Source organism: Saccostrea echinata, unplaced genomic scaffold, assembly GCF_033153115.1.
Source record: "Saccostrea echinata isolate AGI-Se365-2 ecotype Australia unplaced genomic scaffold, CSIRO_AGI_Sech_v1 ptg000046l, whole genome shotgun sequence".
NCBI classification, from domain to species: Eukaryota; Metazoa; Mollusca; class Bivalvia; order Ostreida; family Ostreidae; genus Saccostrea; species Saccostrea echinata.
The window spans coordinates 11,870,001-11,892,788 of NW_026889795.1; the positions used below are offsets into that span (position 1 = coordinate 11,870,001).

General features: G+C 35.4%; 1 protein-coding gene and 1 long non-coding RNA gene across 2 annotated transcripts in view; one reads left to right on the plus strand and one right to left on the minus strand.

Moving 5' to 3' along the window:
• Positions 1 to 14,673, minus strand: part of LOC133202084 (uncharacterized) — a 27,917-nt gene extending 13,244 nt beyond the window's left edge. Inside the window, exon 1 of the long non-coding RNA XR_009723185.1 lies at positions 14,597 to 14,673. This is a non-coding gene — a long non-coding RNA (uncharacterized LOC133202084). The remainder of the gene's footprint in view (positions 1 to 14,596) is intronic.
• Positions 14,674 to 15,837: 1,164 nt separating this feature from the next.
• LOC133201925 (ankyrin repeat domain-containing protein 17-like) lies at positions 15,838 to 21,917 on the plus strand. Its single transcript, XM_061337712.1, has 4 exons — positions 15,838 to 15,844; positions 17,073 to 18,080; positions 18,132 to 20,990; positions 21,087 to 21,917. Exons 1-4 carry the CDS (start codon positions 15,838 to 15,840, stop codon positions 21,797 to 21,799), a joined length of 4,587 nt encoding a protein of 1,528 aa, XP_061193696.1. The 3' UTR covers positions 21,800 to 21,917.
• The last annotated feature ends 871 nt before the right edge of the window (positions 21,918 to 22,788 follow it).

A 22,788-nucleotide genomic window follows, 5' to 3' on the forward strand; every position in this document is an offset into this window, starting at 1 on the left:
TGAAGCGAAATAGTTCATCTTCACACTCTCTAGCTATATAACATGGTGTTTACATTAAAGCTTATGCAATAAGGGATAATTAGGGGTCAGATTGTATAATCTTTGGCGCAATAAATCTTGAAAAGGAAGAATATTTTGATAACCAATATTTTAACAAAAGACGTTCAAAATAATATTCTTAATAATATGCAATCATTCAATTTTTGCTAGGCGTCCCCGTTTAGGACTTAAAGGGCCGGCCCTTAATATTTCTTTTGCATATATCTCGGAAACAAAAAAGAATTTCTGAATAGTTGTTGAACAAAAAGTGTTTAAAATTATGAGTATTTAATGATCAATATTTTGTAATATATTACTGAAGCGAAATAGTTCATCTTCACACTCTCTAGCTATATAACATGGTGTTTACATTAAAGCTTATGCAATAAGGGATAATTAGGGGTCAGATTGTATAATCTTTGGCGCAATAAATCTTGAAAAGGAAGAATATTTTGATAACCAATATTTTAACAAAAGACGTTCAAAATAATATTCTTAATAATATGCAATCATTCAATTTTTGCTAGGCGTCCCCGTTTAGGACTTAAAGGGCCGGCCCTTAATATTTCTTTTGCATATATCTCGGAAACAAAAAAGAATTTCTGAATAGTTGTTGAACAAAAAGTGTTTAAAATTATGAGAGCTTTAAGATGATATCAAGAAAAAAGGGCTGATCATTCATGTAAGGGGCCAAGACTGACCGGAAGTGTTTAATCTATAACTTTTTATTGATCAATATTTTGTTACACATTACTGAAGGGAAATTGTTTGTCTTAACAATTTATTTATATACCTATTTTTTAACGAAAATCTCAGTCAAATTCTTATCTCATCTTATCAAAAATCGGACGGAAGACCCACTCGTTGCTCGCAACGAGATCTCATCTAGTTTTTATTCTTTTTTCTTCTTACAAATTTTGTGCAGACGATTTCTCGGAGATGGCTGGATCAATTTCATTCAAATTTTCATGGTAGATGCGTTTACATCTGAAGTTAATTCCGGCAATTCCGTTTAGGGATATTTACTTCCGGTCGGAAGTTATCTCCCTTTTATGAAAATTTAGAGGGCCTCCTTGTCTGCGATGGAACTCAAAAACGGCTTAAGCTAGAGTGCTGAAATTTTCAGTGATGATAGAGGACATGTTGCCATTTTGCACCTGGGTTTGGATATTTTCCGGAGGTGCCTAGTATGGAAGCTCGGTAGGGGTCAAAATTTAGGACACGAATCATGAGTGAATTTTTGAGACATTTTGAATCATATCTTTTAAAGTATAATTATTTTGTTAAAACATACTGAACATAATTTGTGCAGAATGACAAGATCTTTAATATGATATCAGGAAAAAAGGGCTGACTTATCATATTAGGGGCCGAGAGGGGCCAAAAGTATTAACTCAATAACTCTTTAACGATCAATATTTTTGTATACATTACTGAAGCAAAAATGTTTATCTCAACAATTTACAACTATATATTATAATATTCATATCATATGTTACGTAATTAGGGGCCATAAGGGGCCAGAATGCTAAATCTTTGACGCTTTATATCTCAAAAGTGGGAAATAATTTGATAAGCAATATTGAACAAAAGATGTTCAAAATAATGTTCTAAACAATATGCAACCTTTCATTTTTTGCTTAACGTCCCCCTTAAGGAGTTGAAGTGCCGGCCCCTAAATACTTCTTTTGCAAGTATATCAGAAACGAAAAAGAATTTCTGACTAGTTGTTGAACAAAAAGTGTTCAAAATCATGAGAGCTTTAAAGTGATGTAAAGAAAAAAGGGCTGGCCCCTCAAAATAGGGACTGAGAGGGGCCGAAAGTCTTTGATCAATAACTCTTTAACGATCAATATTTTGTAATGCATTACTGAAGCAAAAATGTTTATCTCAACAATTTACAACTATATATTATGATATTCACATCATATGTTATATAATTAGGGGCTATAAGGGGCCAGAATGCTCAATCTTTGACGCTTTATATCTCAAAAGTGGGAAATATTTTGATAAGCAATATTGAACAAAAGATGTTCAAAATAATGTTCTAAACAATATGCAACCTTTCATTTTTTGCTAAACGTCCCCCATTAAGGAGTTGAAGGGCTGGCCCCTAAATACTTCTTTTGCAAATATCTCAGAAACGAAAAAAAATTTCTGACTAGTTGTTGAACAAAAAGTGTTCAAAATCATGAGAGCTTTAAAGTAATATGAAGGAAAAGGGGCTGGCCCCTCAAAATAGGGACTGAGAGGGGCCGAAAGTCTTTGAACAATAACTCTTTAACGATCAATATTTTGTTAAACATTACTAAAGCAAAATTGTTCGTCTTAACAATTTATTTATATCATTATATTTGAACGAAAATCTCAGTCAAATTCTTATCTCATCTTATCAAAAATCGGACGGAAGACTCACTCGTTGCACGCAACGAGATCGCATCTAGTTATTATTATTATTTTTTTTTTCTGTCCAAATTTTGTGCAGACGATTTCTCAGAGATGGTTGGATGGATTCACTTGAAATTTTCAGGGATGATGTATCATGATCTAAACCTTATTCATTTTTTTTTATTTTTTGAAAATTTACTTCCGGTCGGAAGTTATCGCCCTTTAATCGAATTTTTAGTGACCATTTTGTCTACACAAAAACTCAAAAACGACAAAAGCTAGAGTGCTGAAACTTTCAGTGATAATAGAGGACATGTTCTAGTTTTGCACCTCAGTTTTCAAATTTTCTGGATGTGCCTAGTATGGAAGCTCGGTAGGGGTCGAAATTTAGGACATGAATCAGGAGTCAATTTTCGATACATTTTTTATCATATCTTCAAAACTATAAATATTTTCTTAAAACATATTGAACAGAAATTGTGTAGAATTACTAGATCTTTTATATGATATAAAAGAAAAAGGGCTGACTCATCATATTAGGGGTCAAGAGGGGCCAAAAGTCTTAAATCCATAACTCTTTAACGATCAATATTTTGTTATACATTACTAAAGCAAAAATATTTATCTGAACAATTTACAACTATATATTATGATAAAAATTTCATATGTTACATAATTAGGGGCCATAAGGGGCCAGAATGCTAAATCTTTGACGCTTTATATCTCGAAAGTGGGAAATATTTTGATAAGCAATATTGAACAAAAGATGTTCAAAATAATGTGCTAAGCAATATGCAACCTTTCAATATTTGCTAAACGTCTCCATTAAGGAGTTGAAGGGCCGGCCCCTAAATATTTCTTTTGCATATATCTCGGAAACGAAAAAGAATTTCTGTATAGTTGTTGAACAAAAAGTGTTCAAAATCATAAGAGGTTTGATGTGATATCAAAAAAAAGGGGCTGGCCCCTCAAAATTGGGGCCGATAGGGGCCGAAAGTCTTTCATCAATAACTCTTTAACGATCAATATTTTGTAAAATATTACTGCAGCAAAAATGTTTATCTGAGCAAACTACAACTATGTATTATGTTATTCACATCATATGTTACATAATTAGGGGTCATGAGGGGCCGAAATACTAAATATTTGACGCTTTATATCTCGAAAGTGGGAAATATTTTGCTAAGCAATATTGAATAAAAGATGTTCACAATAATGTTCTGAACAATATGTAACCTTTCAACTTTTGCTAAACGTCTCCATTAAGGAGTTGAAGGGCCGGCCCCTAAATATTTCTTTTGCATATATCTCGGAAACGAAAAAGAATTTCTGAATAGTTGTTGAACAAAAAGTGTTCAAAATCATAAGAGCTTTAAGGTGATATCAAGAAAAAGGGACCGGCCCCTCAAAATAAGGGCCGATAGGGGGCGAAAGTCTTTCATCAATAACTCTTAAATGATCAATATTTTGTAATACATTACTAAGGCAAAATAGATTATCTTCACACTCCTTAACTATATAACATGTTGTTGGCGTCATATGTTACGTTATAAGGGGACATTAGGGACCGGAATGCTAAATATTTAATGCTTTATATCTCGAAAGTGGAAAATATTTTGATAAGCAATATTGAACAAAAGATGTTCACAATAATGTTCTGAACAATATGTTACCTTTCAATTTTTGCCAAATATTCCCATTAAGGAGTTGAAGGGCCGGCCCCTAAATATTTCTTTTGCATATATCTCGGAAACGAAAAAAGAATTTCAGAATAGTTGTTGAACAAAAAGTGTTCAAAATCATGAAAGCTGTAAGAAGATATCAAGAAAATAGGGCTGACCCCTCAAAATAGGGGCCAAGACGGGCCGAAAGTCTTTAATCTATAATCTTTAATTATCAATATTTTGTTATAGATAACTGAAGCAAAATTGTTCGTCTTAACAATTTATTTATATCATTATATTTGAACGAAAGTCTCAGTCAAATTCTTATCACATCCTATCAAAAATCGGACGGAAGACCCACTCGTTGCTCGCAACGAGATCGCATCTAGTTATTATTATTATTATTCTTACCGATTTTGTGCACGCGAATTCTCGGTAATGTCCAGGCCGATTTTCATGAAACTCTCAGATCTGATAGGTATTGATCTGAACCTTATTGGAAATTTTTTTCGTTGATGACGTCACTTTCTATCTTGAGATATTAAGGATTTTCTGATTTTCAGAGGGTCGGCCTGTCCTGGAAACTCCTCCGAAACGACTTAAGATATTGAGTCAAGATTTTCAGTGAAGGTAGGGGAAGGTTTGTAGATTTGCAGGCAGGTGTCCAAATCTCTCTAGCACAAAAGGCGCCGAAGCTCGGTAGGGCTCAAGAAATGTCTCAGAAACATCTCACAAAATTTTACACCTTTTCTTTCATATCTTCATACATGTTAAGAATTTGTTAAAACATATAGAATAAAAGTTGTGCAGAATGATACGACCTTTCATTTGATATCAAGAAAAAGGGGCTGATCCTTCAAATTAGGGGCTCAGAGGGGTCAAAAGTCTTTCATCTATAACTCTTTAACGATCAATAATTTGTAATACATTACTGAAGCAAAGATGCTTATCTTAATGACTTACAACAATATATGATAAGATTCTGATCATATGTTACGTAATAAGGGGTCACAAGGGGTCAGAATGCTAAATCTTTGAGGCTTTATATCTCGAAAAGGGAGAATATTTTGATAAGCAATACTGAACAAAAGATGGTCAGAATAATGTTCTAAACAATATGCACCCTTTCAATTTTTGTCAAACGGCCCCATTAAGGACTTGGAGGGCTGGCCCCTAAATATTTCCATTCAGCATATCTCCAAAATGAAAAGAAATCCCTGAATAGTTGTTGAACAAAAAGTCTTAAAAATCACAAGACCTTTCATTTGATATCAAGAAAAAGGGGCTGATCCTTCAAATTAGGGGCTGAAAGGGGCCAAAAGTCTTTCATCTATACCTCTTTAATGATCAATAATTTGTAATACGTTACTGAAGCAAAGATGTTTATCTTAACGATTTACAACAATATATGATAAGATTCTGATCATATGTTACGTAATAAGGGGTCACAAGGGGTCAGAATGCTAAATCTTTGACGCTTTATATCTCGAAAAGGGGGAATATTTTGATAAGCAATACTGAACAAAAGATGGTCAGAATAATGTTCTAAACAATATGCACCTTTCAGTTTTTGTCAAACGGCCCCATTAAGGACTTGGAGGGCTGGCCCCTAAATATTTTCATTCAGCATATCTCCAAAATGAAAAGAAATCTCTGAATAGTTGTTGAACAAAAAGTCTTCAAAATCACAAGACCTTTCATTTGATATCAAGAAAAAGGGACTGACCCCTCAAACTAGGGGCTCAGAAGGGCCAAAAGCATGTCATTTATAGCTCTTTGATAATGTTATATAAATCAAAAGAATGAAATATAATTAGGGAAGTCTATATATTATTATCTTTTAACAAAGATCATAGTCAAAATCATATCTCATCTTATCGAAAAATCGGACGGAAGACCTACTCGTTGCTCGCAACGAGATCTCATCTAGTTATTATTATTTTTCTTCCAACCGATTTTGTGCACGCGATTTCTCAGAAACGGCTTGGCCGATTTACATCAAACTTTCAGATGTGAAAGATAATCAACTGATCTTGATAGGTTTTTTTGTTTTTTGATGACGTCACTTCCGGTCGTGAGATATCGACGATTTTCTGATTTTCAGAGGGTCGGCTTGTCCTGGGGTGTTCTCCTAAACGAATAGAGATAAAGGGATAAGATTTTCAGTGAAGATAGAGGAAAGATTGTAGATGTGCCATTTCGCATCTATATGTTTCCAGCTCAAAAGGCGCTGAAGCTCGCCTGAGCTCGAAAAATAGGCTCACAAGCATCTCGCAAAATTTGAAACGTTTTCTTTTGTATCTTTTTACCTGTAAATATTTTGTTAAAACATATATTACAAAAGATGCACAAAATGACAAGACGTTTCATTTGCTATCAAGAAAAAGGGGCTGATCCCTCAAATTAGGGGCTCAGAGGGGCCAAAAGTCTTTCATATATAACTTTTCAACGATCAAAATTTTGTTATCAATTACTGAAGCAGAAATGTTCATCTTAAGGATTTGTAACTATATATTATAAAATGAGGATCATATATTGCGTAATAAGGGGCCAAAAGGGGCCAGAATGCTAAATCTTTGATGCTTGATATCTCGAAAAGTGGAAATATTTTGATAAGCAATATTGAACAAAAGATGTTCAGAATAATCTTCTCAACAACGTACACCCTTTTAATTTTTGCAAGACATCCCCTTTAAGGACTTGGAGGGCTGGCCCCTAAATATTGTTATTCTTAATATCTCTTAAACGAAAGGAAATTTTTGAATAGTTGTTGAACAAAAAATCTTCAAAATCACAAGACCTTCTATTTGATATCAAGAAAAAGGGGCTGACCCCTCAAATTAGGGGCTCAGAAGGGCCAAAAGTCTTTCATCTATAACTTTTTAATGATGAATATTTTGTTATAAATTACTGAAGCAAAAATGTTCATCTTAACATTCTGCAACTTTGTATTATAAAATTAGGATCATATGTTACGTAATAAGGGGCCAAAAGGGGCCAGAATGCAAAATCTTTGACACTTGATATCTCGAAAAGGGGAAATATTTTGATAAGCAATATTGAACAAAAGATGTTCAGAATAATGTTCAAAACAATATACACCCTTTTAATTTTTGCAAGACATCCCCATTAAGGACTTGGAGGGCTGGCCACTAAATATTGTTATTCTAAATATCTCTTAAACGAAAGGAAATTTTTGAATAGTTGTTGAACAAAAAATCTTCAAAATCACAAGACCTTCTATTTGATATCAAGAAAAAGAGACTGACCCCTCAAATTAGGGGCTCAGAAGGGCCAAAAGTCTTTCATCTATAACTTTTTAATGATCAATATTTTGTTATAAATTACTGAAGCAAAAATGTTCATCTTAACATTCTGCAACTATGTATTATAAAATTAGGATCATATGTTACGTAAAAAGGTTCCATAAGGGGCCAGAATGCTAAATCTTTGACACTTGATATCTCGAAAAGGGGAAATATTTTGATAAGCAATATTGAACAAAAGATGTTCAGAATAATGTTTTAAACAATATACACCCTTTTAATTTTCGCAGGACATCCCCATTAAGGACTTGGAGCGCTGGCCCCTAAATATTGTTATTCTATATATCTCTTAAACGAAAGGAAATTTTTGAATAGTTGTTGAATAAAAAATCTTCAAAATCACAAGACCTTTTATTTGATATCAAGAAAAAGAGACTGACCCCTCAAATTAGGGGCTCAGAAGGGCCAAAAGTCTTTCATCTCTAACTCTTTAATGATGAATATTTTATTATAAATTACTGAAGCAAAAATGTTCATCTTAACATTCTGCAGCTATATATTATAAAATTTGGATCATATGTTACGTAATAAGGGGCCAGAATGCAAAATCTTTGACACTTGATATCTCGAAAAGGGGAAATATTTTGATAAACAATATTGAACAAAAGATGTTCAGAATAATGTTTTAAACAATATACACCCTTTTAATTTTTGCAAGACAACCCCATTAAGGACTTCGAAGGCTGGCCCCTAAATATTGTTATTCTATATATCTCTTAAGCGAAAGGAAATTTCTGAATAGTTGTTGAACAAAAAATCTTCAAAATCACAAGACCTTTTATTTGATATCAAGAAAAAGGGGCTGACCCCTCAAATTAGGGGCTCAGAAGGGCCAAAAGTCTTCCATCTATAACTCTTTGATAATGTTAGATAAATCATTAGAATGAAATCTAATGAGGGAAGTCTATATATTATTATCTTTTAATAAAGATCATAGTCAAAATCTTATCTCATCTTATCGGAAAATCGGACGGAAGACCTACTCGTTGCTCGCAACGAGATCTCATCTAGTTATTATTATTATTATTATTCTTTTTTTTTCTTACCGATTTTGTGCACGCGAGTTCTCGGAAACGACTCAGTCGATTTTCATGAAACTTTCAGATCTGATAGATATTGATCTGAACCTTATTGGAAATTTTTTATATTGATGACGTCACTTCCGGTCGTGAGATATAGACAATTATCTGATTTTCAGAGGGTCGGCTTGTCCTGGTAATCACTCCAAAACGAATAAAGATATTGAGTTGAGATTTTCAGTGAAGGTAGAGGAGGGATTGTAGATATGCTTTTTTGCGTCCATATCTTTCCAGCGCAAAAGGCGCCAAAGCTCGCCTGGGCTCGAAAAATAGGCTCACAAGCATCTCGCAAAATTTGACAAGTTTTCTATCATATCTTTATACCTGTAAATATTTTGTTAAAACATATATAACAAAAGTTGTGCAGAATGATAAGTGCTTTCATTTGATATCAAGAAAAAGGGGCTGACCCCTCAAGTAAGGGGCTCAGAGGGGCCAAAAGTCTTTCATCTATAACTTTTTAACGATCAATATTTTGTTATACATTACTGAAGCAAAAATGTTTATCTTAACAATTTACAACAATATATGATAAGATTCTGATCATATGTTATGTAATAAGGGGTCAGAAGGGGCCAGAATGCTAAATCTTTGACGCTTTATATCTCGAAAAGGGGGAATATTTTGATAAGCAATACTGAACAAAAGATGGTCAGAATAATGTTCTAAACAATATGCACCCTTTCAATTTTTGTCAATCGGCCCCATTAAGGACTTGGAGGGGTGGCCCCTAAATATTTCCATTCAGCATATCTCCACAACGAAAAGAAATCTCTGTATAGTTGTTGAACAAAAAGTCTTCAAATTCTCGAGACCTTTCATTTGATATCAAGAACAGGGGGCTGACCCTTCAAATTAGGGGCTCAGAGGGGCCAAAAGTCTTTCATCTATAACTCTTTAACGATCAATAATCTGTAACACATCACTGAAGCAATGATGTTTATCTTAACGTTTTACAACAATATATGATAAGATTCTGATCATATGTTAGGTAATAAGGGGTCACAAGGGGCCAGAATGCTAAATCTTTGACGCTTTATATCTCGAAAAGGGGGAATATTTTGATATGCAATGCTGAACAAAAGATGGTCAGAATAATGTTCTAAACAATGTGCACCCTTTCAGTTTTTGTCAAACGGCCCCATTAAGGACTTGGAGGGGTGGCCCCTAAATATTTCCATTCAGCATATCTCCACAACGAAAAGAAATCTCTGTATAGTTGTTGAACAAAAAGTCTTCAAATTCTCGAGACCTTTCATTTGATATCAAGAACAGGGGGGTGACCCTTCAAATTAGGGGCTCAGAGGGGCCAAAAGCAATTCATCGATAGCTCTTTGATAATGTATATAAAATCAAAGGATTGAAATCTAATTAGGGAAGTCTATATATATTATTATCTTTTAACAAAGATCATGGTTAAAATCATATCTCATCTTATCGAAAAATCGGACGGAAGACCTACTCGTTGCTCGCAACGAGATCTCATCTAGTTATTATTATTATTATTATTATTATTATTATTTTCCCCTTTTCTTGTCGGCAGGATTTCTCAGAGATGTCTGGGTGGATTTTCCTGAAATTTTCAGGGTTGATAGAAAATGAAAATACCCCGAGGCGTTTTTTTCATTTTTTCAAAATTCACTTCCGGTCGTCAGATATGGCCGATTTCCGTTTTTTTCAAAAATATTTTTTCCGAGTGAGATCTCAGAAACGGTAAGAGATTAAGACACCAAACTTATACGAGTAATAGATCATGAGGAGTAGGCGAGCCCATTTGGGTTAAGCGTGTCAGCCGTCACTTCCGGTCGTCACAGGAAGTGATCAAAGAAATCGAAAATTTCAACTTTTCTTTTTTGAATTTTTTTTTGCATCACATTATTGCATCTCATGTGTAGTTTCGAAATATGCCAGTCCCACCGGAAACAAAAACGACAACTTCCGGCTATAAGCGAAAAACTGCATAATTTGAGTATTTTACTTTCCCATAAATATTTTTTATAGATCAAGTATTTGAAATGATTTTTAGATATGTTATCAAGACTGTAAATGTCAAGAGTAACTTCAAATATCTTAGTAAAATTCACTTCCGGTCGCGCGTTTGAATGTCCGTAAAATGAGAATTTGTCTGAGCCAGATCTCAGAAATGGTAAGAGATTAAGACACCAATCTCTTATGAGTAATAGATCTTGACGAGTAAGCAAAACCATTTGGGAAAAGAACGTCAGCCGTCACTTCCGGTCGTCACAGGAAGTGATCAAAGAAATCAAAAATTTCAACTTTTCGTTTTTGAATCTTTTTTTGCATCACTTTATTGCATCTTATTTGTCGTTTCGAAATATGTCAGTCCCACCGGAAACAAAAACGACAACTTCCGGTTATAAGAGAAAAACCACATAATTTGAGTATTATACTTTCCCATAAATATTTTTATAGATAATTAATTTGAAATGATTTTTAGATATTTTACTCAGACTGCAAATGTCTAGAGTAATTTTAGATATCTTTGTAAAATTCACTTCCGGTCGCGTGTTTTTCTGTCCTGAAAATGAGGAGTTCTCTGAGCGAGATCTCGGAAACAGTGAGAGATTAAGACACCAAACTTATAAGAATAATAGATCTTGAGGAGTAGACAAAACATATATTGTTAAACACGTCAACCGGCACTTCCGGTCGTCACAGGAAGTGATAAAAAATCAAAAATTTTAAGTTTTCTTTTTTAAATTAAAACTTGCATCACTTAATTGCAACTCTTTTGCTGTTTTCTGATATGTTAGATTCAACCGGAAACAAAAACCTAAGCTTCCGGTTTTATGAGATTAACTATGTTATTTCTATGTTTAACCGTCTCATAAATATCACTTAGAGATAAAGTATTTGAAATGTTTTATATATTTGTTGTAGATACTACAAATGTCTAGAAGAATTTTAGAGATTTTTAAACAATTCATTTCCGGTCGCGTGTTTTCCTGTACTCAAAATTAGAATGTCTTCTCAAAATTGCTTGACAACAGTAAAAGACTGAAGTCTAAAACTTTCAGGACTGATAGCAAATCATCCGTTCAAATGCATCGTGTAAAATCGTGTGTCGCCATTACTTCCGATCGTGACAGGAAGTGATACAAAAAAGTGAATTTTTGCAAGTTGTTTTCTTTCTACATTAGTTTTAGGATAATACCGAAGTTAGAAAGGACATGTCCACGCAAATTATTTCCGCTAGAAGTACCGGCCAAAATACCGCTAAAAACACTGTGTTACATAGGCGACTCCCAACAGGAAGTGGTATAACGGAAGACCTTCTCATTACTAGTAATGAGTTTCTAGTTAAGGTCTTCCGTTCCAGACGGAAGACCTTATAGTGATTGTACTGTTTATTATTAAGGTCTTCCGTTCCAGACGGAAGACCTTATAGTGATTGTACTGTTTATTATTATTATTATTATTATTATTATTATTATTTTTTTTTTCCCCTTTTTTTGTCGGCAGGATTTCTCAGAGATGACTGGACGGATTTTCCTGAAATTTTCAGGGATGATAGAGAATGAAAATACCCCGAGGCGTTTTTTTCATTTTGTCAAAATTCACTTCCGGTCGTCAGATATGTCCGATTTCCGTTTTTTTCAAAAATATTTTTTCCGAGTGAGATCTCAGAAACGGTAAGAGATTAAGACACCAAACTTATACGAGTAATAGATCATGAGGAGTAGGCGAGCCCATTTGGGTTAAGCGTGTCAGTCGTCACTTCCGGTCGTCACAGGAAGTGATCAAAGAAATCGAAAATTTCAACTTTTCTTTTTTGAATTTTTTTTTGCATCACATTATTGCATCTTATGTGTAGTTTCGAAATATGTCAGTCCCACCGGAAACAAAAACGACAACTTCCGGTTAGAAGAGGAAAACTTCATAATTTGAGTATTTTACTTTCCCTTAAATATCTTTTGTAGATAAAGTATTTGAAAAGATTTCTAGATATGTTATTCAGACTGCAAATGTCTAGAGTAACGTCAAAAATCTTAGTAAAATTCACTTCCGGTCGCGTGTTTTTCCTGTCCTCAAAATGAAAAGTTATCTCAGCGAGATCTCGGAAACGGCATGAGATTAAGACACCAAACTTGAATGAGTAATAGACCTTGAAGAGTAGGCAAAACACATAGGGTTAGACGCGTCAGCCGTCACTTCCGGTCGTCACAGGAAGTGATCAAAAAATCGAAAATTTCAACTTTTCTTTATAAAATTATAACTTGCATCACTTTGTTGCATCTCTTTCGTGTTTTGAAATATGCTAGATTCCACCGGAAACAAAAACTGTAAACTTCCGGTTTAAAGAGATAAACTACGTTATTTCGATGTTTAGCTTTCTCATAAATATCACTTAAAGATAAGTATTTGAAATGTTTTTTTATACATATGCTGTAGATACTTCAAATGTCATGAGAAAATTCAGAGATTTTTATTCAATTCACTTCCGGTCGTGTGTTTTCCTGTTCCCAAAATTAGAATGTGTTCTCACAATTGCTTGGTAAGAGTAAAAGACTGAAGTCTAAAACTTTCAGGACTTATAGTCAGTCATCAGTTCATTTGCATCGTGTAAAAATCGTCTGTCGTCATTACTTCCGGTCGTGACAGGAAATGAAGAAAAAAGTAATTTTTTAAGTTATTTTGTTTCTACATCAGTTTTAGGCTTATACCGACGTTGGAAAAGAAATGTTTATGCAAACAGGAAGTAGTATAACGGAAGACCTTCTCATTACTAGTAATGAGTTTCTAGTTATTATTATTATTATTTTTTTTTTCCCCTTTTTTTGTCGGCAGGATTTCTCAGAGATGACTGGATGGATTTTCCTGAAATTTTCAGGGTTGATAGAGAATGAAAATACCCCGAGGCGTTTTTTTCATTTTGTCAAAATTCACTTCCGGTCGTCAGATATGTCCGATTTCCGTTTTTTTCAAAAATATTTTTTCCGAGTGAGATCTCAGAAACGGTAAGAGATTAAGACACCAAACTTATACGAGTAATAGATCATGAGGAGTAGGCGAGCCCATTTGGGTTAAGCGTGTCAGCCGTCACTTCCGGTCGTCACAGGAAGTGATCAAAGAAATCGAAAATTTCAACTTTTCTTTTTTGAATTTTTTTTTGCATCACATTATTGCATCTTATGTGTAGTTTCGAAATATGTCAGTGCCACCGGAAACAAAAATGACAACTTCCGGTTATAAGAGGAAAACTATATAATTTGAGTATTTTACTTTCCCTTAAATATCTTTTATAGATAAAGTATTTGAAAAGATTTTTAGATATGTTATTCAGACTGCAAATGTCTAGAGTAGCGTCAAAAATCTTAGTAAAATTCACTTCCGGTCGCGTGTTTTTCCTGTCCTCAAAATGAAAAGTTATCTCAGCGAGATCTCGGAAACGGCATGAGATTAAGACACCAAACTTATAGGAGTAATAGACCTTGAGGAGTAGGCAAAACACATAGGGTTAGACGCGTCAGCCGTCACTTCCGGTCGTCACAGGAAGTGATCAAAAAATTGAAAATTTCAACTTTTCTTTCTAAAATTAAAACTTGCATCACTTTGTTGCATCTCTTTCGTGTTTTGAAATATGTTAGATTCCACCGGAAACAAAAACTGTAAACTTCCGGTTTAAAGAGATAAACTACGTTATTTCGATGTTTAGCTTTCTCATAAATGTCACTTACAGATAAGTATTTGAAATGTTTTTTTTTTACATATGCTGTAGATACTACAAATGTCATGAGAAAATTCAGAGATTTTTATTCAATTCACTTCCGGTCGTGTGTTTTCCTGTCCCAGAAATTTGAATGTTTTCTCACAATTGCTCGGTAAGAGTAAAAGACTGAAGTCTAAAACTTTCAGGACTTATAGTCAGTCATCAGTTCATTTGCATCCTGTAAAAATCGTCTGTCGTCATTACTTCCGGTCGTGACAGGAAATGAAGCAAAAAGTATTTTTTTTAAGTTATTTTGTTTCTACATCAGTTTTAGGCTTGTACCGACGTTGGAAAAGACATGTTGATGCAAACAGGAAGTAGTATAATGGAAGACCTTCTCATTACTAGTAATGAGTTTCTAGTTATTACTAAATTTGTAATCAGTGTGCCTTTTTTGTTTTAAGTCTCCAAAAACTCCATGAAACTAATCATCTATCTGATATGTTATTACTATATAACATGACCATTTGCTATTGTGAAATTAAATGAAAACTATAGATATCGTTGCTTTCATCTGTAGTATTAGATATAAATAATTAAAACAAATTAAGTTATCTCTTTTCATTTCTGGACACAGTTTTTTCTGATAAGTACATGTTTTTCATAATTAACGAAATTGAGGAATTTTGCACCCCGTTTCTATGGCAACCAAGGGTCTATTTCATAAACCCACTTTAGATTTTACAATTAATGACACAACTGTATAAAATCATTATTAGAAAACCAAAATGTTTTTCTATGCGTGGCCAACCTATTTTGATAATTACAGAGAATTGATATTAAGATCTGTTGCTCATATAAGTTTGGTGTCATAATCTCTTACCGTTTCCAAGATCTTGCTCACACAGCTTCTCATTTTGAGGACAGAAAAACACGCGACCGGAAGTAAATTTTACAAAGATATTGAAGGTTACTCATTTGCAGTCTAAATAACATATTTAAAATTCATTTGAAATACTTAATCTACAAAAGATATTAATGGGAAAGAAAAATATTCAAATTATGTCGTTTTTCTCTTATAACGGATGTTGACGTTTTTGTTTCCGGTGGGACTTCACGATTTCAATACTTCTTGGGAAAATGTCTTTGCCTGCATCCCATTCATACATCTAGGTTTTCTGTGGTATCTAGAATTCTATTTTATATGAGGATTAGACATTTTTCTTTGATTTGTGTCTTTCTTTTTTTCAACTTTTTCATCTCTGACTTATCATGACAAGATCAACTAGTTTTCATAAATCCAAACTTGTAACTTCTATGTTTCTTTTTAGATATTCTTTAGATAAATCATTCTAATGGAGGATATAGAGCCTCCGATAACAATTGCATTTTATTTCACGAAATTCAGTCAGAAGTTAATTACATTCACGTCCCAAGATGCATTATGCAGATACACCGTGTTTTTCCATTGCCTTCTCTCTGTTTTTACCTTCTTGACAATTTGCATTCATGTCACACTAAAATGTGTCGTTTTTGAATTTCTTCTCACCATCTTAGTTATGAAATGTCACACTTATTTTACAATGTGATGTTGAAGATGTCTTCAACAAAGCTTAGTTATGAGCAAAATATATCATAAAACAGCCAAAATATAATAAATATTACAGTAAATGGATGGTTTGTAAGGCCAAGTAGTATAGAAATGTCACCATTTTGTTTTTGCATTTCTTGAAAATGGCGGAAGCTGCGATGGCCAACGATGATTTTAGAAACAGCATTATCTGACAGATATTGGGCCAAATTTCATGCATGGCTTCACAAGTGAAATATTTGGGTGAAATTTTACTCTGAGTCGCTATACTACTCCACTTCTTATAGGTCTAACTTTATTCGGCGCGGAGCTGAAAACTGCCCTTGAATCTCTTATACCATTTATAAACAACTTCTCTACTACCATGTTATAGTGTAATGTGGCTTCAGTTTCATTTTCCGTCTCTGAAGTGGACAAACCACATTCAAAACAATTCCATGACATCCTTGTGCGCCGCAAACGCGTTTTATGACGTCATTTGCAACAAAGTCAATTCCAACAACACTTTGAAAACTACGACTCTAATTCTCTGACTCTGATGCCATTTGTGTGAAAAACTGATATATTGCTAAGGTTTTTTTTCTGGTTAAAATGATATAAATTTCAGTTTAATGTGTTACGTATACTCAGAGATACAAATGCTATTGGAATTGTTACATGTATAAAATACTGTAAATCACTTTTTGTTCGCGAGAACCTTATTTTCGCGAAATTACGCGAGAAAATATGCTCGCGAAAATATGATTCTCGATTATATTAGTATTCCAGAAGATTATATAGATCAGTAATCAAAATTCGTGTAAATTTTGTCTCGCTAATAAATAATAAATGTTTATCTCGCGAAAATAAGGTGTCGCGAAAATTAAGTGATATACAGTATTCCGGATTTTGTTAGTGTGCCGACAGACCATATCGACCGTCTTATAAAGCTCAATAATATTATTACGATGAAAGACATTTATTTCAGAGTTCACTATTTTAAGGAACATTGAATGAATTATAGCTATGCAAAAGTTGGTTAGTATTAGTTGAATGTTTACAAAGTTATAAACATTGTCTCTATTTATTTTTATTTTTTTGACAACCCTCATTATGGCCCCCTTGGGCTCAGGTGGAACCCTTATGTAGTTTGAGACATTTTTATATAAGAAGAGAAACTCATGATGCACGTGATCATCAAGGCCCTTTAGTCTCTGTTTAGTCTCTGAATTGTACTATTCTAAACTTTAAAAGTTTCTCAAGTTACACATGTAGTTACTAACTGGATCATTCAACCTTGAGTTTTTGAGTTAAATATTTTACAATTCATTTTAGATCTTCATGAAAATGAATTTCTACGATGGAAGGAAGAGGATAAGGTTTACAGTGAAAACCACAGTTTCAGTGCAATACTGGATAAAGTCCGAAAGCAACCTTTTATGACATTTGTTGGTGTCCCAGGATCAGGAAAATTGGCAACAATTCATCACATAGCCCTGATACTCCAGAGGGAAGGATACGAGGTTGTACCAATTATGGATATCAGAAAGATTGAAGATTATTGCAACTCTCATAAACCACAGGTTTTTGTCATTGATGATGTGGTAGGGGTCTTTGGTCTTCAAAAACAAAAGTTAGATTCATTGATAAACTATAAAACAAGAATTTCGTATCCTTACAATAAAAATACAAAGGTACTAATGTCATGTCGGGAAACAGTGTTTAAGAAATGTTACAAATCATTTTTCTCAAATGATCAAAACGTAATTAAAATGCAAAGTTCAGAACATGCATTGGACTGTGGAGACAAAAAAGCAATTCTTCAGAAACACGGCTTGGATAGAAATTTGTTGTCTCCTCCATTACTGAGAAAATCATCGGATATGTTTCCTGTGTTGTGTAAAATATACTCAAAAGGTGTGAAGGAAGTTAGAAACAATTTTGAGAGGTTTTTTACTTGCCCTGCTGAATTTCTTTTAGAGGAATTTGACAAAATGCTACGGAGAAAGAATTTATGCTATGCAACATTGGTCTTGTGCATGTTAAATAACAATAAACTATCAACTGAAATATTGCTAAACACTGAGAACAACGTTTTCTGTGAAATGAAATCAAGAGTACTAAAATGTTGTGAAGTTGAAAGTTACACTGCTGCATTTGAAGTTGATACAGCATTGTCAGCAATGAATGGGACTTACACAAAACTATGTGGTACTGAGTATACAATTATTCATGACACTGTGTTTGAAATCCTTGCATATCATTTTGGTTCTCAGTTTCCAGATGTGATTTTACAATATATCAGCAGTAGTTACATTGCTAATAACGTAAAAGTACAAGAATGTGAAAAAGAGTCTGAGGATGAATGTAAACTCGGTGAGAACGAAGAACTAGGTGGAGAAGAGCATGAAGTATCAAGTAATGAAGAAAGCCAGGATTCTTTTTATCTCTTTATAAGGTTAAGAGAGGACCAGTATCCGATGTTAGCGGAGCGTTTGTACAGAGATATAGAAAATATGGAACTATATGATGTTTTTATGAACAATGTTTTAAAACAGCGTAAAGTATGCCAGGCTTTTATCGAGGTGTTAAAAACAAAGTCTTACACAGAAGTAAAGTCTTTATTTCTGTCAGAAAAGAAAGACGTGTCTAACGTGGTGAGTAAAGTAGATTGGGTTGCAGATGTGTGTGAGGAGAGGGAAGAGAGGAGCTGGGAGTGGCGCAGACAGGAGGTGCAGCTGAATGAGAGGGAAATATCAGATACAGAAACAGTATACACCGCGAGAGTTATCAGTTGGGTGGTTTACTATGGACACAGTCAGATCCTAAAATATATCTTTGAAAAAACTGAAGAACACAAAGAAACGGAGACTGAACTATTCTGGAATTCCTTGAGCCCCAAAATAAGCTGTGAAACAAAACAGCGAGAAAAAAAAGGTGAAACAAATAATGCAACAGACAAATTAGGTTTATCGAATTCTATTAGTGATACAAGATATAAAAAGCAGGACAATAGAAGATTTGATGCTGAACAACGCCGCCTACTTGTATTAAGTTGTTACAGTGGAAATTTAGATATTGTAAGAATACTTATTAAGTATGTCGATATAAAAAATGCGAACAAGAAAATGCAATATGAAATGTTATATGATACACCGCTAACAGCAGCATGTAAGGGTGGACATAAGAGTGTAGTGAAGGAGCTACTAGAAGCTGGAGCTGATATCAATCAAGAAGGTGAGTATAATACCCCACTGACAGCAGCATGTGAGGGTGGTTATATGAGTGTAGTGAAGGAGCTACTAGAAGCTGGAGCTGATATCAATCCACAAGGTTTGTATAGTACACCATTGACATCAGCATGTGAGGGTGGACATATTGGTGTAGTGAAGGAGCTAGTTAAAGCTGGAGCTGATATCAATCCACAAGGTCGGTACGCTACACCACTAACAACTGCATGTGAGGCTGGACATATTTGTGTAGTGAAGGAGCTACTTAAAGCTGGAGCTAATATCAATCCACAAGGTTTGTATAATACACCACTAACAGCAGCATGTGAGGGTGGACATATGAGTGTAGTGAGGGAGCTACTAAAAGCTGGAGCTGATATCAATCCACAAGGTCGGTATGCTACACCACTAATAGCAGCATGTGGGGGTGGACATATGAGTATAGTGAAGGAGCTACTAGAAGCTGGAGCTGATATCAACCAAGAGGGTGAGTATAATACACCACTAATAGCAGCATGTGAGGGTGGACATATGAGTATAGTGAGTGGGCTCCTAAAAGCTGGAGCTGATATCAATCCACAAGGTCAGTATTCTACACCACTAAAAGCAGCATGTGAGGGTGGACATATGAGTATAGTGAGGGAGCTACTAAAAGCTGGAGCTGATATCAATCCACAAGGTCGGTATGCTACACCACTAATAGCAGCATGTGAGGGTGGACATATGAGTATAATGAGGGAGCTACTAAAAGCTGGAGCTGATATCAATCAAGAAGGTGAGTATAATACCCCACTGACAGCAGCATGTGAGGGTGGTTATATGAGTGTAGTGAAGGAGCTACTAAAAGCTGGAGCTGATATCAATCAAGAAGGTAAGTATAATACACCACTAACAGCAGCATGTAAGGGTGGACATTTGAATGTAGTGAGGGAGCTTTTAGAAGCTGGAGTTGATATCGATGCACAAGGTCAGTGTGCTACACCACTAACAGCAGCATGTAGGGGTGGACATTTGAGTGTAGTGAGGGAGCTACTAAAAGCTGGAGCTGATATCAATCCACAAGGTCGGTATGCTACACCACTAATAGCAGCATGTGGGGGTGGACATATGAGTATAGTGAAGGAGCTACTAGAAGCTGGAGCTGATATCAACCAAGAGGGTGAGTATAATACACCACTAATAGCAGCATGTGAGGGTGGACATATGAGTATAGTGAGTGGGCTCCTAAAAGCTGGAGCTGATATCAATCCACAAGGTCAGTATTCTACACCACTAAAAGCAGCTTGTGAGGGTGGACATATGAGTATAGTGAGGGAGCTACTAAAAGCTGGAGCTGATATCAATCCACAAGGTCGGTATGCTACACCACTAATAGCAGCATGTGAGGGTGGACATATGAGTATAATGAGGGAGCTACTAAAAGCTGGAGCTGATATCAATCAAGAAGGTGAGTATAATACCCCACTGACAGCAGCATGTGAGGGTGGTTATATGAGTGTAGTGAAGGAGCTACTAAAAGCTGGAGCTGATATCAATCAAGAAGGTAAGTATAATACACCACTAACAGCAGCATGTAAGGGTGGACATTTGAATGTAGTGAGGGAGCTTTTAGAAGCTGGAGTTGATATCGATGCACAAGGTCAGTGTGCTACACCACTAACAGCAGCATGTAGGGGTGGACATTTGAGTGTAGTGAGGGAGCTACTAAAAGCTGGAGCTGATATCAATCAAGGAATTGAGTATAATACCCCACTGACAGCAGCACGTGAGGGTGGACATATGAGTGTAGTGAAGGAGCTACTTAATGCTGGAGCTGACATCAATCCACAAGGTCGGTATGCTACACCACTAACAGCAGCATGTAGGGGTGGACATGTGAGTGTAGTGAAGGAGCTACTAGAAGCAGGAGCTGATATCAATCCACAAGGTCAGTATTCTACACCACTAAAAGCAGCATGTGAGGGTGGACATATGAGTATAGTGAGGGAGCTACTAAAAGCTGGAGCTGATATCAATCCACAAGGTCGGTATGCTACACCACTAATAGCAGCATGTGAGAGTGGACATATGAGTATAATGAGGGAGCTACTAAAAGCTGGAGCTGATATCAATCAAGAAGGTGAGTATAATACCCCACTGACAGCAGCATGTGAGGGTGGTTATATGAGTGTAGTGAAGGAGCTACTAAAAGCTGGAGCTGATATCAATCAAGAAGGTAAGTATAATACACCACTAACAGCAGCATGTAAGGGTGGACATTTGAATGTAGTGAGGGAGCTTTTAGAAGCTGGAGTTGATATCGATGCACAAGGTCAGTGTGCTACACCACTAACAGCAGCATGTAGGGGTGGACATTTGAGTGTAGTGAGGGAGCTACTAAAAGCTGGAGCTGATATCAATCAAGAAATTGAGTATAATACCCCACTGACAGCAGCACGTGAGGGTGGACATATGAGTGTAGTGAAGGAGCTACTAGAAGCTGGAGCTAATATCAATCAAGAAGGTGAGTATAATACCCCACTGACAGCAGCACGTGAGGGTGGACGTATGAGTGTAGTGAAGGAGCTACTAGAAGCTGGAGCTTATATCAATCAAGAAGGTGAGTATAATACCCCACTGACAGCAGCACGTGAGGGTGGACATATGAGTGTAGTGAAGGAGCTACTAGAAGCTGGAGCTGATATCAATCAAGAAGGAAAGTATAATATCCCACTAACAGCAACACGTGAGGGTGGACATATCAATGTATTGAAGATGCTTTTAGAGGCTGGAGCTGATAACGATCCACAATATGGAGTTTTAAAAACGACTGACAACATTATCAAGGGATGACCATATGAGTGTAGTTTTACAGGCTGGGGCTTATATTAATCAACAAGAATCTTGGGCCAATAAAAGTTGGTCTGATACAACTTTGACATGTGAAGTTGGTTTGTAGTGAAGGAATAAGATTTCATATTTGGGTTTAGTGACGGAGCTTTTAGAGGCAGGGGCTAATGATTATCTACAAGAGTTCTTTAGTGCGCCACTGACAGTAAAATGTAAAGGTGGTTATATGCTTATTGTAAAAGACCTGCTTCAAGCTGCTAGGGCTTGTGTTATTAAATATACAGAGGAGGTACTCTTGTTTATAGAATATTTTCAAATACAATTGAAAATCTCACACTTGTTATACTTCTGGTCAGTAGTAATAGCGCTGTACAACTATATCTGAAGAGACGAGTCTTTTTCATTGTGTATTGCGTTAGTGGCAAGCAAGTTTGATGTAGAACATAATTATTCAATATTGAAAGTGAACGAAATTTAGACTAAATTCACATATTTAAATGTTTGGTAAACGTGATGAGGCAAAGTGACTTGAAGACATAGTAAGAATTATATGACAAAATGTTTGTTTGTTTGTTTGTTTGTTTGTTGTTTAACGTCCCTCTCGAGAATTTTTCACTCATATGGAGACGCCGCCACTTGCCGGTGGAGAGCTGCAAATTTTGTCCTATGCTCGGCACTTACGGCCATTGAGCAGTGAGGGATCTTTTTCGTGCCAGTACTACTGCGACATGGGACCTCGGTTTATACGGTCTCATCCGAAGGACCGGTTTCCACGTCCCACAGTGGGATTCGAACCCGCGACGTAAGGATCAACTCCTTAATTTGCGACTCTAGAGAGCAGACGCTCTAACCACTGCGCCACGCGGGCGACATGACAAAAATGAGTTTGGCGTATAAAGGAATGACAGAGATAGTAAATTTGACGAAGTGAAACGTCTGTTAGTTATGGGTTTGGATGTCAATGAGCAGATACAGGTATTGGTGATTATAAT